The sequence below is a fragment of the Salmo salar genome, chromosome ssa12, assembly GCF_905237065.1.
Source record: "Salmo salar chromosome ssa12, Ssal_v3.1, whole genome shotgun sequence".
NCBI lineage: Eukaryota > Metazoa > Chordata > Actinopteri > Salmoniformes > Salmonidae > Salmo > Salmo salar.
This window is the reverse complement of record NC_059453.1, coordinates 70,618,838-70,637,831: the sequence shown is the minus strand read 5'-3', so window position 1 is coordinate 70,637,831 and position 18,994 is coordinate 70,618,838. Positions and strand designations below refer to the sequence as shown.

The following is an 18,994-nucleotide window of genomic DNA, read 5'->3' as shown; positions in this document are numbered from 1 at the left end:
AGAGAGAAACAGATGAAGCTGGGCTGAGAAAAGAGAGAGAAACAGATGAAGCTGGGCTGAGAAGAAAGAGAGAGAGAAACAGATGAAGCTGGGTTGAGAAAAGAGAGAGAAACAGATGAAGCTGGGTTGAGAAAAAAGAAACAGATGAAGCTGGGTTGAGAAAAAAGAGACAAACAGATGAAGCAGGGCTGAGAAAAGAGGGCCTCTAGATCTTATAGGATGGACTCCCTACCTGCCCTGCCAGCCAGTCGGATATTCTACCGTTTCCCTGAGAAGCGGAGACGGGCTGCTTTACATAATCGTAAGCCATTTTGTGTTAATTCAGTCCTGACTAAAGCCATTGGGAGTAGGAGGATGAGACACAGGCTGGGTAATAGTGGGGGGGGGGGGAGCTCAGACTCTGGTGAACCTTGTTGCTCTGAACACTTGGATGCTTTGCTTGGCCTTGTGGGCAGGGGAGGAGAGGGAGGTCCATAGAAATAGAATGAATAGAATAGGCTTTGAAGCATCTAACCATGGCAATTTGACTGATAAACTCATGGGTACACTCCATTGTATCACGTCAGATCAGGTCTGTCTGATAAGTCGCAAACAGTCATGGGATAGCTAAAAATAAAGTTTGGCAACAATATGCAGTCTTAACATTAGAAAATGTTACCAAAGGTGACACCGTCCACTGAACCACCGTTCATCCTCAAAAGAGGATGAGTTAATCTTACCAAAAACCTTAAACCTGTAGCTAATATTGATTTTTTCCCATGAGCAAGTCTTCACTAGCTAATTCTACATCTAGCTAAGGTGTTCTGTGCCGGTAGAATCAGTATTTATGAAGTTCGAAATGTGCATGAAAGTTAGCTAGCTAGCGTCTGCTTGCTGGCTGTACCCGTCTCAAATCAATCCATATGAAACTAAAAGGCAGAGATGCTAACAACGCCAGTTCACACACTCAATGCTGAGTACTCTCTCTAGCTAGCTAGGTGACAGGAACTCATCAAAAAAAGAAACGTCCCTTTTCAGGACCCTGTCTTTCAAAGATAATTCACAAAAATCCAAATAACTTCACAGATATTCATTGTAAAGGGTTTAAACACTGTTTCCCATGCTTGTTCAATGAACCATAACATTTTTTATGAACATGCACAACGGTCCTTAAGACACTAACAGCTTACAGATGGTAGGCAATTAAGGTCACAGTTATGAAAACTCAGGACACTAAAGAGGCCTTTCTACTGATTCTGAAAAACACCAAAAGAAAGATGCCCAGGGTCCCTGCTCATCTGTGTGAACGTGCCTTAGGCATGCTGCAAGGAGGCATGAGGACTGCAGATGTGGCCAGGGCAATAAATTGCAATGTCCGTACTGTGAGACACCTAAGACATCGCTACAGGGAGACAGGACAGACAGCTGATCATGCTCGCAGTAGCAGACCACATTTAACAACACCTGCACAGGATCGGTACATCCGAACATCACACCTGCGGGACAGGTACAGAATGGCAACAACAACTGCCCGAGTTACACCAGGAACGCACAATCCCTCCATCAGTGCTCAGACTGTCCACAATAGGCTGAGAGAGGCTGGACTGAGGGCTTGTAGGCCTGTTGCAAGGCAGGTCCTCACCAGACATCACCGGCAACAACGTCACCTATGGGCACAAACCCACCGTCGCTGGACCAGACAGGACTGGCAAAAAGTGCTCTTCACTGACGAGTCGCGGTTTTGTCTCACCAGGGGTGATGGTCGGATTCGTGTTTATCGTCGAAGGAATGAACGTTACACCGAGGCCTGTACTCCGGAGCAGGATCGATTTGGAGGTGGAGGGTCCGTCATGGTCTGGGGCGGTGTGTCACAGCATCATCGGACTGAGTTTGTCGTCATTGCAGGCAATCTCAACGCTGTGCGTTACATGGAAGACATTCTCCTCACCTGGTATTGTGACACAAATGTCCATGGTATTTTGGAATGTTAATTAAAATGATTCTAACTGATGTGGCTCATGCAATGGAATGTATTTTTGGAAATGTCTGTTGAGTTAACTCATCAAATCACAGATTGAAGGGTACACTTCCTTCTTTTACTTCCTGACATGGGTACACTCAAAATAGCTGCTAGTTCACCCATTATGCCATCATTGACTTGTTCATTCCATCAAAGTGATGGACATGATATCCTCTACCCTCAACTGAACATGGAAAGTTCTATCATGTGCAGGCAGACAAAAAAAGAAAAGCCTACGGCCAGTGTACCACGGCCATTACTAGGAGGTCTATAGGCGAACATCCTTCTCCTGTCATACTGAGCAGGCAGCAATATCTCCAAGGTTTTTCCTAAATCTCTCCCGGGGACTTCCTGGTCTCGTCAAGCACATGTTAGCCGGACAATGGTATAAAGCTGTTCTTCCTCCATCTTTATGGTTTAATTTCACCTGGCCTGGTTCTCCATCAGCACACCTGTCTTTCCCCCACATTACACATTCAAGTCTAGAGAAATACCCACTAGAGAGGACTACAGACTGAGTCCATGGGTTCTGTGCTTAATGAGAAGAAACATTTCATTATGCTTGGAAAGCTTGTGTTTCTTTGAGGAGTTTGAGGAGTGAGGCTCTGTTTGATCCTCTGTGAGATGATTTTGCAGAAGGAAAACACAAATAAAACGGAATTGAAATTAGCTGCAGTGTGACCCATACGCCTGCCATTCTATGTTGTAACACAGAGCGAGGGGTCTCCCATTTACATTGGGTCCTGTGCTGAAATGTGAAATTGGAGAGTGTAGTGGCCCAGTTCTCTGCTCTGTAGCACTGGAGAGTTTACGTCAAGGGGCACGTCAGGGAAATGCACACTGACAAGAGCACAGAGTAGCCCAGCCTTCACCCTCCCAGGCACAGGGCTAACACTACGCTACACACACACACACACACTTCAGAGCCGGGAAATGCTCAACACGTGCGCGCACACACACACAAAAAAAAATTGCCTTGAGCTGAGCCCATGTCCACTCATTTAATATCATTAAAGGTCCAATGCAGCCGGGCAATTGTTTTTAAATCTCAATATCATTTCTGGGTAACAATTACCTTACTGTTATTATTTTTGACCATTTAATTTAAAACAAACAAAAAAATAGCTTCTTAGAAAATGGCAATTTCTCAAGCAAGAATTTAGCTAGGACTGTCTGGGAGTGGTCTGAGTAGGGAGGGGCAAACTGAAAATGAGCTGTTATTGGCAGAGGTTTGGAACTCTTTCTTATTGGTCTATTAACTCATTTACTGCATGGTGATGTCACCATGGATGGCCAAAACTCCATCCCACCAAAATAGCTCTTACACTAAAAGGGAATTAGCATAATTTTCACAACTGCACATTATTATTCCAACCTTAGTGTGGATATATTTATAAAACACAGGAAAATCACGTTTTTGACTTGGCCTTTCAACCCGATTATCATGGTGTTGGTCGACATGACTAAGCAGCCGCCAGCATATCAGATAAGAGCGCTGCTCCTGCACATTCAGACTTTGAAAACCGGGTCCATTCAACATCTGGCCCGTTCATATAAGTTTTCAGTGCACCCTCCCATCTTAATTGCAGTGAAAGCAACTGCAAAACAGTGTACTGATATTCAGAAGCAGCTAGAGTGGAAGTTGAGGATTGGTAAATAAGAATATCTTGAAACACTGAGCTTAACAAAGACTCCTCCTGTACCTGCAAACATCTGCAGTTTATCTGAGTGTTGCAGCAATGCAAAAGGGATGCTCTTTCACTGGCAATGCAGATCAATCCCAGATCAATTTAACTAAAGGAAGCCATAGACATTTAGCCTAGACTGTGGGTTTAAGACATTTCATTTGACAACCACCCCCCCAGCTTTCCAAGTACTGTCAGCCTATATGAAGAAGCTGTAATGACTAATTATTCACCTCACACAAACCATTTGCCATGTGTTTATGCAAGTAAATATCACCTTTAAAATGTGAATAGCTTGCCGTCATTTTTTTTTTTAAAGAACACAGTAGACATTTGTACTAAATAGGTCCATTCGTGGCTCTGTTCTGTTTTAATAGAAACCCAGCTCAGCTTCCTTTTTGAGTCTTAAATACAGCCTAACAGAACAGAACTAATGGAGTGTTTGGAACTCAGTTGATAAGTTGAGAATATTTTTACATCTTATTCAAACCACTAAAACAGAGAGTTGCTGGTGATGCTACCCTTCTGGACTCTGATCTTTACTGAGAGGTTCAGGCTGCAGTCCACTGTGCACAGAATAATTATTAATATTGGTTGCCGGGAGAAAATTAGGTTATAATCGTTTAAGAGAACAACTACCATCAATCCCAAACTATTAAAGCTTTAGAAGGCAGCACATGATATTTTAGAGTAAGGAGCTGTTTGAAGAATAATTGTACCGACAAGCCTGATTTTCATATACTGCTCACTGCCAAATACAGAACAGACCAGAAACATAACAATATGAATGATTTGTGCTGTGTTACGCATATCCATCAACTCAAATATGTCTGAGCAATTCCAATTCACATCAATCATATACATACAACATTTAGAGGATGGCATGTAATCTATGAATAATTATGCAAAAGATAAGGAGCAGTCAAGGGAGGAAAAAAAAAACTCAGCATGAAACCCTGCTTCTTCCTGTATGCAATCTGATACCAGTAAACATATATTATCTATATACCATAGCCCCATTTTCGTTAAATCACCATCAGATATCCAGGTTTTGATCTTCCATACTGCACTTTCACCCGAGAGTCTAGTTGGACACCAGTAATTAAGTCTATCCTAACATCATTACTCACATTCTCTGTATCAGGTCTACAGTGACTATGGTCTGTGCCTATGGCAGGGGTGTCAGACTCATTCCATGGAGGGCAGTGTTTGCAGGTTTTTTTTTCTTCATTTAAATTAAGCCGTAGACAACCAGGTTTGGGGAGTTAGTTACTAATTAGTGACTAATTCATAAATCAAGTAGGGAGGAGAGAAAATCTGCAGACACTTGTCCCGCCGTGGAATTGGTTTGACACCTGTGGTCTATGGTCTGTCTTTCCTAGGGTTGCAAGGCAACCGGTAATTTCCCAAAGTTACCGGAACCTTTAGTAAGTTTGGTAATTAACAGAAAATCTGTCAATCTATCGTAACTTGGTAATGTATACTTATATAACTTGTAAAAAATGTATTCATATACAGTACGAGTCAAACATTTGGACACACCTACTCATTCAAAGATTTGTCTTTATTTTTTACTATTTTCTATATTGTAGAATAATAGAATAATAGTTAACTATGAAATAACACATATGGAATCATGTAATAACCCAAAAAGTTGTTAAACAAATCAAAATATGTTATATTTGATATTCTTCAAAGTAGCCACCCTTTGCCTTGATGACAGCTATGCGCACGCTTGGCATTCTCTCAACCAGCTTCATGAGGTAGTCACCTGGAATGCATTTCAATTAACAGGTGTGCCTTATTAAAAGTTCATTTGTGGAATTTCTTTCCATCTTAATGCATTTGAGCCAATCAGTTGTGTTGTGACAAGGTAGGATTGGTATACAGAAGATAGCCCTTTTTTGTAAAAGACCAAGTCCATATTATGGTAAGAACAGTTCAAATAAGCAAAGAGAAATGAAAGTCCATCATCACTTTAAGACATGAAGGTCAGTCAATCTGGAACATTTCAAGAACTTTGAAAGTTTCTTCAAGTGCAGTCCAAAAACCATCAAGCGCTATGATGAGGACCGCCAGAGGAAAGGAAGACCCAGAGTTAGCTCTGCTGCAGAGGATAAGTCCATTAGAGTTACCAACCTCAGAAATATGCTATTAACTGCACCTCAGATTGCAACCCAAATAAATGCTTCAGAGTTCAAGTAACAGACATCAACTGAGGAGAATGCGTGAATCAGGCCATAAATGGTTGAATTTCTGCAAATAAACCACTACTAAAGGACACCAATAATAAGAAGAGACTTGCTTGGGCCAAGACACGAGCAATGGACATTAGACCGGTGGAAATCTGTCCTGTGGTCTGATGAGTCCAAATTTGCGATTTTTGGTTCCCACCGCTGTGTCTTTGTGAGACGAAGCGTAGGTGAACGGATAATCTCTGCATGTGTGGTTCCCACCGTGAAGCATGGAGGAGGTGGTGTGATGGTGTGGGGGTGCTTTGCTGGTGATACTGTCTGTGATTTATTTAGAATTCAAAGCACACTTAACCAGCATGGCTGCCACAGCATTGTGCAGCGATACACCATCCCATCTGGTTTGCACTTAGTGGGACTATCATTTGTTTTTCAACAGGACAATGACCCAAAACACAACTCCAGGCTGTGTAAGGGCTATTTGACCAAGAAGGAGAGTGATGGTGTGCTGCATCAGATGACCTGGCCTCAACCCAACTGAGATGGTTTGGACCACAGAGTGAAGGAAAAGCAGCCAATAAGTGCTCAGCATATGTGGGAACTCCAAGACCGCTGGAAAGGTATTTCAGGTGACTACCTCATGATTTATATCTGTGTTCTTATTGTCCATGAGTTTCTAGTAGATAAACCATATCGTTCAACAGTAAATAGCCTAATTAATGAAAAAAGCATCTAAAAATCAACAATTACATTATTTTCAATGAACTCTGTAACTCTCCCAACTATTAACTTTTTTCCACAACTGGCACCGGTTTGACGCCAAAACAATGACAACAAATATATATTGACATACCGTAAAACTTCAATTAATAGCCCGGGCATTAATTTACTTAATTCACTCAACACAACAGGCACTTATTAAAGACAGGCCTCTATTTTAGCCAGACGTTTATTTCCTTAATGCACGCAGCTTTTGCTCATTTGTATAGTTAATTGTTTAATACATTTCTTCATTTACCACACTGTGTTATCATTTAAACAATGTGGCATGGTTATTTTGTCTTAGTATGGCTCTATAAAAATGTTTCATGTAAAACTTTTCCTTGACAGAATAATTATTCTCCTCTTTGACTGTGTATTTTCAGCAATCTTACTTTCGCCAGCTAATTTCGCCACTGCCGATTTCTAGGGGTCTGGGCCCGGTTTTATAAAACATCTTAAACGTTTCCCTTAAGGGTTTACTTTAAGGAATCCTTACCTAAGGGAAATGTTTAAGGGTGTTGTATAGAGCCCCTTTAACATTTCTTTAGGTAATGGCATAATTTAAGGGTTTTGCGGTAGTTTGAAGGTATATAACACAGAAAGAATCTCTGGTTACCATGGAGACAACCTGATTCAGACTGAACATTTGTCAGAGATCGCATTTATTTTGGTAGAACACAAGATATAACTTTTACATTTAAAACAGGAGAAACAAGTTGATTCAGAAGATAATAAATATAATTTATTTTAGTCATTTTTTACTCAACTTGTTTCTATTACTTTCTAGCACGTCATGCTAACTTAGCTTTGTAGCCATGGATTGTGCACCTTCCATTGTTTTGATTGGTGTCACACTTTTGCCCCAGCTAACACACCTGACTCCAATAATCAACTAATCATGATCATCAGTTAAAAATGCAATTAGTTAAAATCAGGTGTGTTTGCTAGGGATGGGGGAAAAGTGTGACACCAATCAGAATTGCCCAGGCCTGGTGTAGAGAATCATTGTACCATCTAAACCGCTGTGAAATATATTTTCCATAACCAAAAATATAGTATTTTCAGCTGTTTGAAGCTGGTGTACAAAACCGAAAGACGCAAAAACGAAAATTAAGAACAGGGAGCATAGAAACAGCGCACATAGAACAGAACTACCGCTTCTTAGACTTGCTTTCAATGAGAATTACATATCTATGTGCATTTGGTCGGGTCGCCCAAAAAGCTTTAACTTCTTAGTGATCCCTTCGCGCGCCAATCCCGTTGACAACACCCAGTGAAATAGCAGCGCGCCAAATTCAAAAACAGAAATACTCATAATAATAATTCGTAAATCATACAAGTGTTATACATCGGTTTAAAGATTAACTTCTTGTTAATCCAGCCACAGTGTCAGATTTCAAAAAGGCTTTACGGCGAAAGCAAACCATGCTATTATCTGAGGACAGCGTCCAGCATACCAGCACATGAAAATTTCATTTCAACCCGCCAGGCGCGACACAAATAGCAGAAATAACGATATAATTCATGCCTTACCTTTGAAGATCTTCTTCTGTTGGCACTCCAATATGTCCATTAAACATCACAAATGGTCCTTTTGTTCAATAAATTCCGTCGTTATATCTCCAAAATGTCCATTTATTTGGCACGTTTGATTCAGAAAATACACCGGTTCCAACTCGCGCAACATGACTACAAAGTATCTAATATAGTTACCTGTAAACTTGATCCAAACATTTCAAACAACTTTCCTAATCCAACTTTAGGTATTTTTAACGTAAATAATTGCTAAAATTAAAGACGGAATAAACTGTGTTCAATACAGGACGAAAACAAAGTGGAGCGAGCTTTCAGGTCGCGCACCCCAACCACAACAGTACACTAGACTCGACCCTCATTCTGAACAGCCATACTTCTTCATTACTCAAAGGAAAAACATCAACCAATTTCTACAGACTGTTGACATCTAGTGGAAGCGATAGGAACTGCAAGCAAGTGCCTTAGAAATCTAGATCCACATAGAAAACCCATTGAAAAATGAGTGACCTCAACAACAACAAAAAATCCTGGATGGTTTGTCTTCAGGGTTTCGCCTGCCAAATAAGTTCCGTTATACTCACAGACATAATTGTAAACCGTTTTAGAAACGTTAGAGTGTTTTCTATCCAAAGCTACCAATTATATGCATATCCTAGCTTCTGGGCCTGAGTAGCAGGCAGTTTACTTTGGGCACACTTTTCATCCGGACGTGAAAATAGTGCCCCCTAGCTTTAAGAAGTTTTAAGGGACCTCATGGACACCCTTAACTGTCACTTAATTTAAGAAGGAAATTCGCATTAAAATGTTTTGTGCAACTGACTTAAAGTTCAGGAAACTTTAAGGGGAAAATTAACTTTTTTATGCAACCAGGCCCTGTTCTCCAGAAGTTGTTGACTGTTTTTGTGCTTCCCAATTAGCTAGCAGTTCTCAGCTGTTAACAGCCAGTGGCGAGCAGTCTCTTACTGGCGATAAAAATGATTGACCTAATTTTTTCTGATTCATTACCTAATTATTTAATGAAACAAATCAAACATTAAACCTCGTAAACAATTCATGGTAATTTCGTAAATAATTAATTTAGACCAGACGATTATTTGAAACGCGCGTTTATTTTCAGAAATGTGTGCCATTGCCGGGCTATTAAAAAGGGACAGGCGGCTATTTGAGACTGCAATTAATTGAAGTTTTCAGGTATAATAAATACAAGTGTACACACACACACACTTCATGCTGAAACCCTCATATTGAACACCAAAGACATTCACTAAGTTTGTGGTTTATATTTAAGATAATGTTTTACAGCTTTGTCATTCTATTTGTTTATTTTAAAATCGTCTTATTTAATATTTTACATGTGATAAGGCCACACTGAGGGCCAGAGATAATTAGACACTTGTGATAATCTGAAGTACCCAAAAGGGCCACAAAAAAATTTGAAACATACCAAAATTCTTGTAGTTTACTGGTAAACTTAAAGTTTCAAGTAATATACCCTCCCTTTGCAACCCTAGTCCTACCTATACTTCATACAGTCTTTCCCACCTGCAGTATAAGTCATGCAGTCTGTCCTACCTATACTTCATGCAATCTGTCCTACCTATAAGTCATGCAGTCTGTCCTACCTATAAGTCATGCAGTCTGTCCTACCTATAAGTCATGCAGTCTGTCCTACCTATAAGTCATGCAGTCTGTCCTACCTATAAGTCATGCAGTCTGTCCTACCTATACTTCATGCCGGTGCGTATGCTCTGGTCGCTGGACGTGGGCTGGCTCTGGACAGTGACCTGTCCAAGGCTACGGGCCACCATGGCCACAGCCCTGAACTTGCTGCGGGTGCCTGTGTTGGGGCTGTTGGCATTCTGGCGGTGGTTGAGCCGTTCCTCTGTACTGCGGCTCACCCCTCCACGATTGTGATCCGTACACACTAATGACACCTGCATCCCGGCTGGGACTGGAAGCCACCTGGAATGGCTTAAGGTGCTCTGGTTAGAGCTTGTGGTAGGTCAGTCTGTACGACAAGATGCCTTGACAAGACGTCTGGACAGTCTCTTGGTCAGGTCAAGCGATCTGTGCACAGAGCACACCAACACCCACAGCTGTCAGTGTCAGGGTGGGCAGCTATGTCTGCAGAGAAAAGAGAAAAGGAGAGGAGCGAGGAGAGTTGTCTCCTACAGAGGGTGTCCTGCTTCAACACTGCCTCAGCCTGTGTGCTCTGTCTTCTACAGAAAACAACAACCGGCCGCTGTAGACTGCAGGCACATGAACACCGTCCCGGTCCCGGCACAGACACAAAAACAGACAAAGACGCGCCCTCCAAAAAAAGTACAGCGTCCCATGAAGAGTGAAGCAGTTTAATGAATCTCCCTTTGCAGTCTCGACTGGCTTATCCTCGACTCATCCGTCTGTATCACTTACGCTTTCTGTAGGAATCAGAGGCTGACAGGCAGATTTAGTCGTCCGCAATTTCCATTTAATCTGGAGCTCAGTGCTACAGATAACACCTCGCGCTGTAAAGATCTGAGACTGGAGACATCAGCACAAAGAGATAGAGGCAGGAGGATATGAACTATTCCAGGAGGTAAAATTCTGTTCCTTTACAACAAGTCCCCAGCAACAGCTGTCCTGGTTGTGTGAATACTCAGCAGCTCTGTGTGTCAATCAGAGGGCAACCTCTCATTCAGACTCCCATCCCTCCCGGATTAAACTTACATGTGGATGCCTCACGCATGGCACAAAGAGGCAGAGTGAGCACAGGCAGGAGAAGAGGAGAAACAGAAAGGGAGGGAGGGATATGGAGAGATGCTATGGAGAGGAATATTGAGAGAGCTACAGTAGCGAGTGCGGGAGAGATAGAGGGGGGGTGAAGAGATGAGGGGGCCAAGAGAGGGAGACTCTCAGTGTCTACAGCTGCTGTCATAAGAGAGGCTAGCTAGTGTATTTTTAATCCACTTCTCATCTACTTCCCTGCTCCAGCATGGCTAAGTCACTGTGGCAGAGTGTAGGCCTACTTCATGGTGGTCCAGTCAGGTTCAGTGTGACCCAGTCAGGTCCAGTCAGGTTTAGGGTTGTCCAGTTCAGGTCCAGTGTGATCCAGTCAAGTCCGGTAGTTCAGTGTGCAGCAAGTAGTTAAACTTGGTCAAGTCAGATGAACGAGGCTCAGGAGTAGGCTGAATGCTCAGTGCTGCAGAATGGCCACTGGCCCTAGACCAGGGGGCTGCTCTCACATGGGTTGGGCAACGGGGCATGAAATATTTATTATGTAACTTTATCTGCCCTGATGCATGTCTAAGCCAGGAGTGTCACCGGCGCATTACAGCTGAGTTCGCTGCATTGTTGTCTCTCCCCAGATCCCACTCAAACATGGCAACCGCCATTAACTGAAAATTAATTATTCTGGGCATATTTATTCATTTGAATCATTTCGTTACATCAGTAAGAATGAATAACAATACAGAGATAGAACATAGCCTGTATTCAATTACTGCCTGCATGAGGTGTTACAGGCCCAATGCAGCTGTTTTTATACCAATATCAAATAATTTCTGGGTAACAATTAAGTACCTTACTGCAATAGACTGCCATTAAAATGGGCAAGAAATGTAGCAAAAAAAACTTTCTCAAGCAAGAATTTTACTAGGACTGTCTGGGAGTGGTCTGAGTGGGGAGGGGGGAAAGAAACTAGCTGTTATTGGCAGAGAGGTTTGGAACTCTTATTGATCTATAAGGTATATACGTATATACCTTATTCCGGGGTATTTTGAAATACCCACGGGATGGTTTTCATATAGTGTCAATACAGCTGAAACCATTTGACGTTTTTGAATACATTGGAATATTTGTAGCTACTTTTTAATTAAATATCTGCAGACAACTTTTGCAATACGTTAGGAGATAAAGCAGATAGCGGTTTTCATTTAGTCTATCACATTCTTTTTCACTATGAAGCTCACCGTAGTTCCCCAGAACAACACCCAATAATGTGTTCATTGTAAAGTCCATAGAGTTCTAAATCTATCGGTGAGTCTGTCCATGTTGAGCATTCTGGTAATAAGACGTCCAATAGGATAGTTTTGTGTTTTAGCACCCCCTTGTGTGCTATGCAGTTAATACCGTAAATCCCAAGTTGGCAGAAGAACGGTATGGTGGCATGAAAATCGGTATAACGCCCCAAAAAAATGGTTGACCGAAAGTAGTCTGTTCTTTCGACAAATCGATTGGTAGACATTATTTAAAGTGTATTTTCACACACACACACACACACTATTTGTTTTAATAAAACTATATGCTTGTCTGATGCCATTTGATGAAATAACACACAAATTACTCAAGAGTGGGTCAGAGATCAAGATAACCAGAAAATAAAAACCTTAACCTGACCAACCATCCTCTTCCCGCTCCTGCTGGCTTTCGCAGATTCTGCTACAATTTATCTCACCATTTCTACCAATCTGCATGCCAGTTATGGTTTTCAAATGCACATTTTCGTAGAACAGTTTCATTTAATGTATAATAACGCCTTTGTTACAAAATTAGTCATGTGGTTAATCAAAATTATATTCAAATCTAAATGAAATTTATACAAGCCTAAAAAATAGCTACTATTGTCATGGGAAACTAAGTAAAAATAGCCTTACATTATATATATATATATATACATATACACACACACACACACATATATATATACACATACATACAGTGAGGGAAAAAAGTATTTGATCCCATGGTGATTTTGTACGTTTGCCCACTGACAAATAAATTATAAGTCTATAATTTTAATGGTAGGTTTATTTGAACAGTGAGAGACAGAATAATGACAAAGAAATCCAGAAAAACACGTCAAAAATGTTATATATTCATTTGCATTTTAATGAGGGAAATAAGTATTTGACCCCCTCTCAATCAGAAAGATTTCTGGCTCCCAGGTGTCTTTTATACAGGTAACGAACTGAGATTAGGAGCACACCCTTAAAGGGAATGCTCCTAATCTCAGCTTGTTACCTGTATAAAAGACACCTGGGAGCCAGAAGCAATCAGATTCCAAACTCTCCACCATGGCCAAGACCAAAGAGCTCTCCAAGGATGTCAGGGACAAGATTGTAGACCTACACAAGGCTGGAATGGGCTACAAGACCATCGCCAAGCAGCTTGGTGAGAAGGTGACAACAGTTGGTGCGATTATTCGCAAATGGAAGAAACACAAAAGAACTGTCAATCTCCCTCGGCCTGGGACTCCATGCAAGATCTCACCTCGTGGAGTTGCAATGATCATGAGAACAGTGAGGAATCAGCCCTGAACTACACGGGAGGATCTTGTCAATGATCTCAAGGCAGCTGGGACCATAGTCACCAAGAAAACAATTGGTAACACACTACGCCGTGAAGGACTGAAATCCTGCAGCGCCCGCAAGGTCCCCCTGCTCAAGAAAGCACATATACATGCTCGTCTGAAGTTTGCCAATGAACATCTGAATGATTCAGAGGACAACTGGGTGAAAGTGTTGTGGTCAGATGAGACCAAAATGGAGCTCTTTGGCATCAACTCAACTCGCTGTGTTTGGAGGAGGAGGAATGCTGCCTATGACCCCAAGAACATCATCCCCACCGTCAAACATGGAGGTGGAAACATTATGCTTTGGGGGTGTTTTTCCGCTAAGGGGACAGGACAACTTCAACGCATCTAAGGGACGATGAATGGGGCCATGTACCGTAAAATCTTGGGTGAGAACCTCCGTCCCTCAGCCAGGGCATGACAATGACCCAAAACACACGGCCAAGGCAACAAAGGAGTGGCTCAAGAAGAAGCACATTAAGGTCCTGGAGTGGCCTAGCCAGTCTCCAGACCTTAATCCCATAGAAAATCTGTGGAGGGAGCAAAAGGTTCAAGTTGCCAAACATCAGCCTCGAAACCTTAATGACTTCGAGAAGATCTGCAAAGAAGAGTGGGACAAAATCCCTCCTGAGATGTGTGCAAACCTGGTGGCCAACTACAAGAAACATCTGACCTCTGTGATTGCCAACAAGGGTTTTGCCACCAAGTACTAAGTCATGTTTTGCAGAGGGGTCAAATACTTATTTCCCTCATTAAAATGCAAATCAATTTATAACATTTTTGACATGCGTATTTCTCGATTCTTTTGTTGTTATTCTGTCTCTCACTGTTCAAATAAACCTACCATTAAAATTATAGACTGATCATTTCTTTGTCAGTGGGCAAACATACAAAATCAGCAGGGAATCAAACACTTTTTCCCCTCACTATATGGAGAAACTCATCAAAAAAAGAAACGTCCCTTTTCAGGACCCTGTCTTTCAAAGATAATTCACAAAAATCCAAATAACTTCACAGATCTTCATTGTAAAGGGTTTAAATACTGTTTCCCGTGCTTGTTCAATGAACCATAAACAATTAAGGAACATGCACATGTGGAACGGTCGTTAAGACACTAACAGCTTACAGACGGTAGGCAATTAAGGTCACAGTTATGAAAACTTAGGACACTAAAGAGGCCTTTCTACTGACCCTGTAAAACACCAAAAGAAAGATGCACAGGGTCCCTGCTCATCTGCGTGAACGTGCTTTAGGCATGCTGCAAGGAGGCATGAGGAATGCAGATGTGGCCAGGGCAATAAATTGCCATTTCCGTACTGTGAGACGCCTAAGACAGCGCTCCAGGGAGACAGGACAGACAGCTGATTTTCCTCGCAGCGGCAGACCACACGTAACAACACCTGCACAGGATCGGTACATCCGAACATCACACCTGTGGGACAGGTACAGGATGGCAACAACAACTGCCCGAGTTACACCAGGAACGCACAATCCCTCCATCAGTGCTCAGACTGTCCGCAATAGGCTGAGAGAGGCTGGACTGAGGGCTTGTAGGTCTGTTGTAAGGCAGGTCCTCACCAGACATCACCGGCAACAACGTCGCCGACGGGCACAAACCCACCATCGCTGGACCAGACAGGACTGGCAAAAAGTGCTCTTCACTGACGAGTCGCGGTTTCGTCTCACCAGGGTTGATGGTCAGATTCGCCTTTATCGTCGAAGGAATGAGCGTTACACCGAGGCCTGTACTCTGGAGCAGGATCTATTTGGAGGTGGAGGCTCCGTCATGGCCTGGGGCAGTGTGTCACAGCATCATCGGACTGAGCTTGTGGTCATTGCAGGCAATCTCAATGCTGTGTGCTACAGGGAAGACATCCTCCTCCCTCATGCGGTACCCTTCCTGCAGGCTCATCCTGACATGACCCTCCAGCATGACAATGCCACCAGCCATACTGCTCGTTCTGTATGTGATTTCCTGCAAGACAGGAATGTCAGTGTTCTGCCATGGCCAGCGAAGAGCCCGGATCTCAATCCCATTGAGCACGTCTGGGACCTGTTGGATCGGAGGGTTAGGGCTAGGGCCATTCCCCCCAGAAATGTCCGGGAACTTGCAGGTGCCTTGGTGGAAGAGTGGGGTTACATCTCACAGCAAGTTGCACTGCAGTAGTTAATGCAGCTGGTGGCCACACCAGATACTGGCTGTTACTTTTGATTTTGACCCCCCCTTTGTTCAGGTTCACATGATTCCATTTCTGTTAGTCAAATGTCTGTGGAACTTGTTCAGTTTATGTCTCAGTTGTTGAATCTTATGTTCCTACAAATATTTACATGTTAAGATTGCTGAATATAAATGCAGTTGACAGTGAGAGGACGCTTATTTTTTTGCTGAGATATATATCAGTTGAAGTCGGAAGCTTACATACACTTAGGTTGGAGTCATTAAAGCTCGTTTTTCAACCACTTCACAAATTTCTTGTAAACAAACTATAGTTGATTCCCTGTGGCTCAGTTGGTAGAGCATGGTGTTTGCAATGCCAGCATGGTGTGTGCAACCCCAGGGTTGTGGGTTCGATTTCCACGGGGGGCCAGTACAAAAAAATGCATGAAATGAAATGTATGCATTCACTACTGTAAGTCGCTCTGGATAAGAAGGTCTGCTAAATGACTCAAATGTTAATGTAATAGTTTGGCAAGTCGGTTAGGACATCTACTTTGTGCATGACACAAGTGATTTTCCCAACAATTGTTTACAGACAGATTATTTCACTTATAATTCACTGTATCACAATTCCAGTGGGTCAGAAGTTCACACACTAAGTTGACTGTGCCTTTAAACAGCTTGGAAAATTCCAGAATATGATGTCATGGCTTTAGAAGCTTCTGCTAGGCTAATTGACATCATCATGAGTCAATTGGAGGAGTAACTGTGGATGTATTTCAAGGCCTACCTTCAAACTCAGTGCCTCTTTGCTTGACATCATGGGAAACTCAAAAGAAATCAGCCAAGACCTCAGAAAAAAAATTGTAGACCTCCACAAGTCTGGTTCCAAACGCCTGAAGGTACCACGTTCATCTGTACAAACAATAGTACGCAAGTATAAACTCCATGGGACCACGCAGCCGGCATACCGTTCAGGAAGGAGACACCTTCTGTCTCCTAGAGATTAATGTACTTTGGTGCGAAAAGTGCAACTCAATCCCAGAACAACAACAAAGGACCTTGTGAAGATGCTAGAGGAAACAGAAGTATCTATATCCACAGTAAAACGAGTCCTCTATCGACTTAACCTGAAAGGCCGCTCAGCAAGTAAGAAGCCACTGCTCCAAAACCACCACAAAAAACCCGGACGACTACGGTTTGCAACTGCACATGGGGACAAAGATCGTACTTTTTGGACAAAATGTCCTCTGGTCTGATGAAACAAAAATAGAACTGTTTGGCCCTAATGACCATCATTATGTTAGGAGGAAAAAGGGGGAGGCTTGCAAGCTGAAGAACTCCACCCCAACCGTGAAGCATGGGGGTGGCAGCATCATGTTGTGGGGGTGCTTTGCTGCAGGAGGGACTGGTGCACTTCACAAAATAAATGGCATCATGAGGGAGGAAAATGATGTGGATATTTTGAAGCAACATCTCAAGACATCAGTCAGGAAGTTAAAGCTTGGTCGCAAATGGGTCTTCCAAATGGACAATGGCTTAAGGACAACAAAGTCAAGGTATTGGAGTGGCCATCAAAGCCCTGACCTCAATCCAATAGAAAATGTGTGGGCAGAACTGAAAAAGCGTTTGTGAGCAAGGACGCCTACAAATCTGACTCAGTTACACCAGCTCTATCAAGAGGAATGGGCCAAAATTCACCCAACTTATTGTGGGAAGCTTGTGGAAGGCTACACAAAACGTTTGACCCAAGTTAAACAGTTTAAAGGCAATACACTCAATTCGTATTTGATAGCATGTAAACTTCTGACCCACTGGGAATGTGATGAAAGAAATTAAATCTGAAATAAATCACTCTACTATTATTCTGACATTCCACATTCTTAAAATAAAGTGGTGATCCTAACTGACCTAAGACAGGGAATTTTTACTAGGATTAAATGTCAGGCATTGTGAAAAACGGAGTTTAAATAAAAGGGGAATGTAAACTTCCGACTTCAACTGTATGTATGTATGTATGTATGTATGTATTAACACACAACTGTTCAAAAGTTTGGGGTCACTTAGAAATGCCCTTGCTTTTGAAAGAAAAGCACATTTTTTGTCCATTAAAATAACATAAAATTGATCAGAAATCCAGTTTAGACATTGTTAATGTTGTAAATGACTATTTTAGCTGGAAATGGCAGACTTTTTAATGGAATATCTACATGGGGTACAGAGGCCCATTATCAGAAACCATCACTCGTGTGTACCAATGGCACGCTGTGTTAGCTAATCCAAGTGTATCATTTTAAAAAGGCTAATTGATCATTATAAAACCCTTTTGCAATTATGTTAGCACAGCTGAAAACTGTTGTCCTGATTAAAGAAGCAATAAAACTGCCCTTCTTTAGACTAGTTGAGTATCTGGAGCATCAGCATTTGTGGGTTCGATTACAGGCTCAAAATGGCTAGAAACAAAGACCTTTCTTCTGAAATTCGTCAGTCTATTCTTGTTCTGAGAAATGAAGGCTATTCCATGTGAGAAATTGCCAAGAACCTGAAGATCTCACAACACTGCATGCTACTCCCTTCAAAGAACAGTGCACACTGGCTCTAACCAGAATAGAAAGAGTGGGAGGCCCCTGTGCACAACTGAGCAAGAGGACAAGTACATTAGAGTGTCTAGTTTGAGAAACAGACACTTCACAAATCCTCAACTGGCAGCTTCATTAAATAGTACCCGCAAAACACCAGTCTCAACGTCAACAGTGAAGAGGCGACTCCAGGATGCTGGCCTTCTAGGTAGAGTTGCAAAGAAAAAGCCATATCTCAGACTGGCCAATAAAAATTAAAGATTAAGATGGGCAAAAGAACACAGACACTGGACATAGGAAGATTTGAATAAAGTGTTAGGGACAGGCAAATCTAAGTTTGAGGTGTTTGGATCACAAAGAAGAACATTCGTGAGACGCAGAAAAAAATGAAGATGCTAGAGGAGTGCTTGACGACATCTGTCAAGCATGGTGGAGGCAATGTGATGGTCTTGGGTGCTTTGGTGGTGGTAAAGTGGGGGATTTGTACAGGGTAAAAGGGATCTTGAAGAAGGAAGGCTATCACTCCATTTTGCAACGCCATACCATACCCTGTGGGCGGCTCTTAATTATTGGAGCCAATTTCCTCCTACAACAGGACAATGACCCAAAGCACAGCTCCAAACTATGCAAGAACTATTTAGGGAAGAAGCAGTCAGCTGGTATTCCGTCTATAATGGAGTGGCCAGCACAGTCACAGGATCTCAACCCTATTGAGCTGTTGTGGGAGCAGCTTGACCGTATGGTACATAAG

The 18,994-nt window shown here is 42.2% G+C and overlaps 1 protein-coding gene across 12 annotated transcripts in view; it reads right to left on the bottom strand.

Annotated features, from left to right (window-relative positions):
* The window catches only part of kcnab2a (potassium voltage-gated channel subfamily A regulatory beta subunit 2a), a 140,231-nt gene that overhangs the window by 42,356 nt on the left and 78,881 nt on the right, over positions 1 to 18,994 (bottom strand). The window contains exon 1 of one of the 12 annotated variants that reach the window (XM_045691714.1): positions 9,897 to 10,915. The exons of the other annotated variants lie outside the window; for them this stretch is intronic. Within the exon in view, the coding sequence (XP_045547670.1) occupies positions 9,897 to 10,114 (218 nt within the window). The 5' untranslated portion in view covers positions 10,115 to 10,915. Of the gene's footprint in view, positions 1 to 9,896; positions 10,916 to 18,994 lie in introns of those variants that run through there. 12 annotated transcript variants of the gene reach the window in all.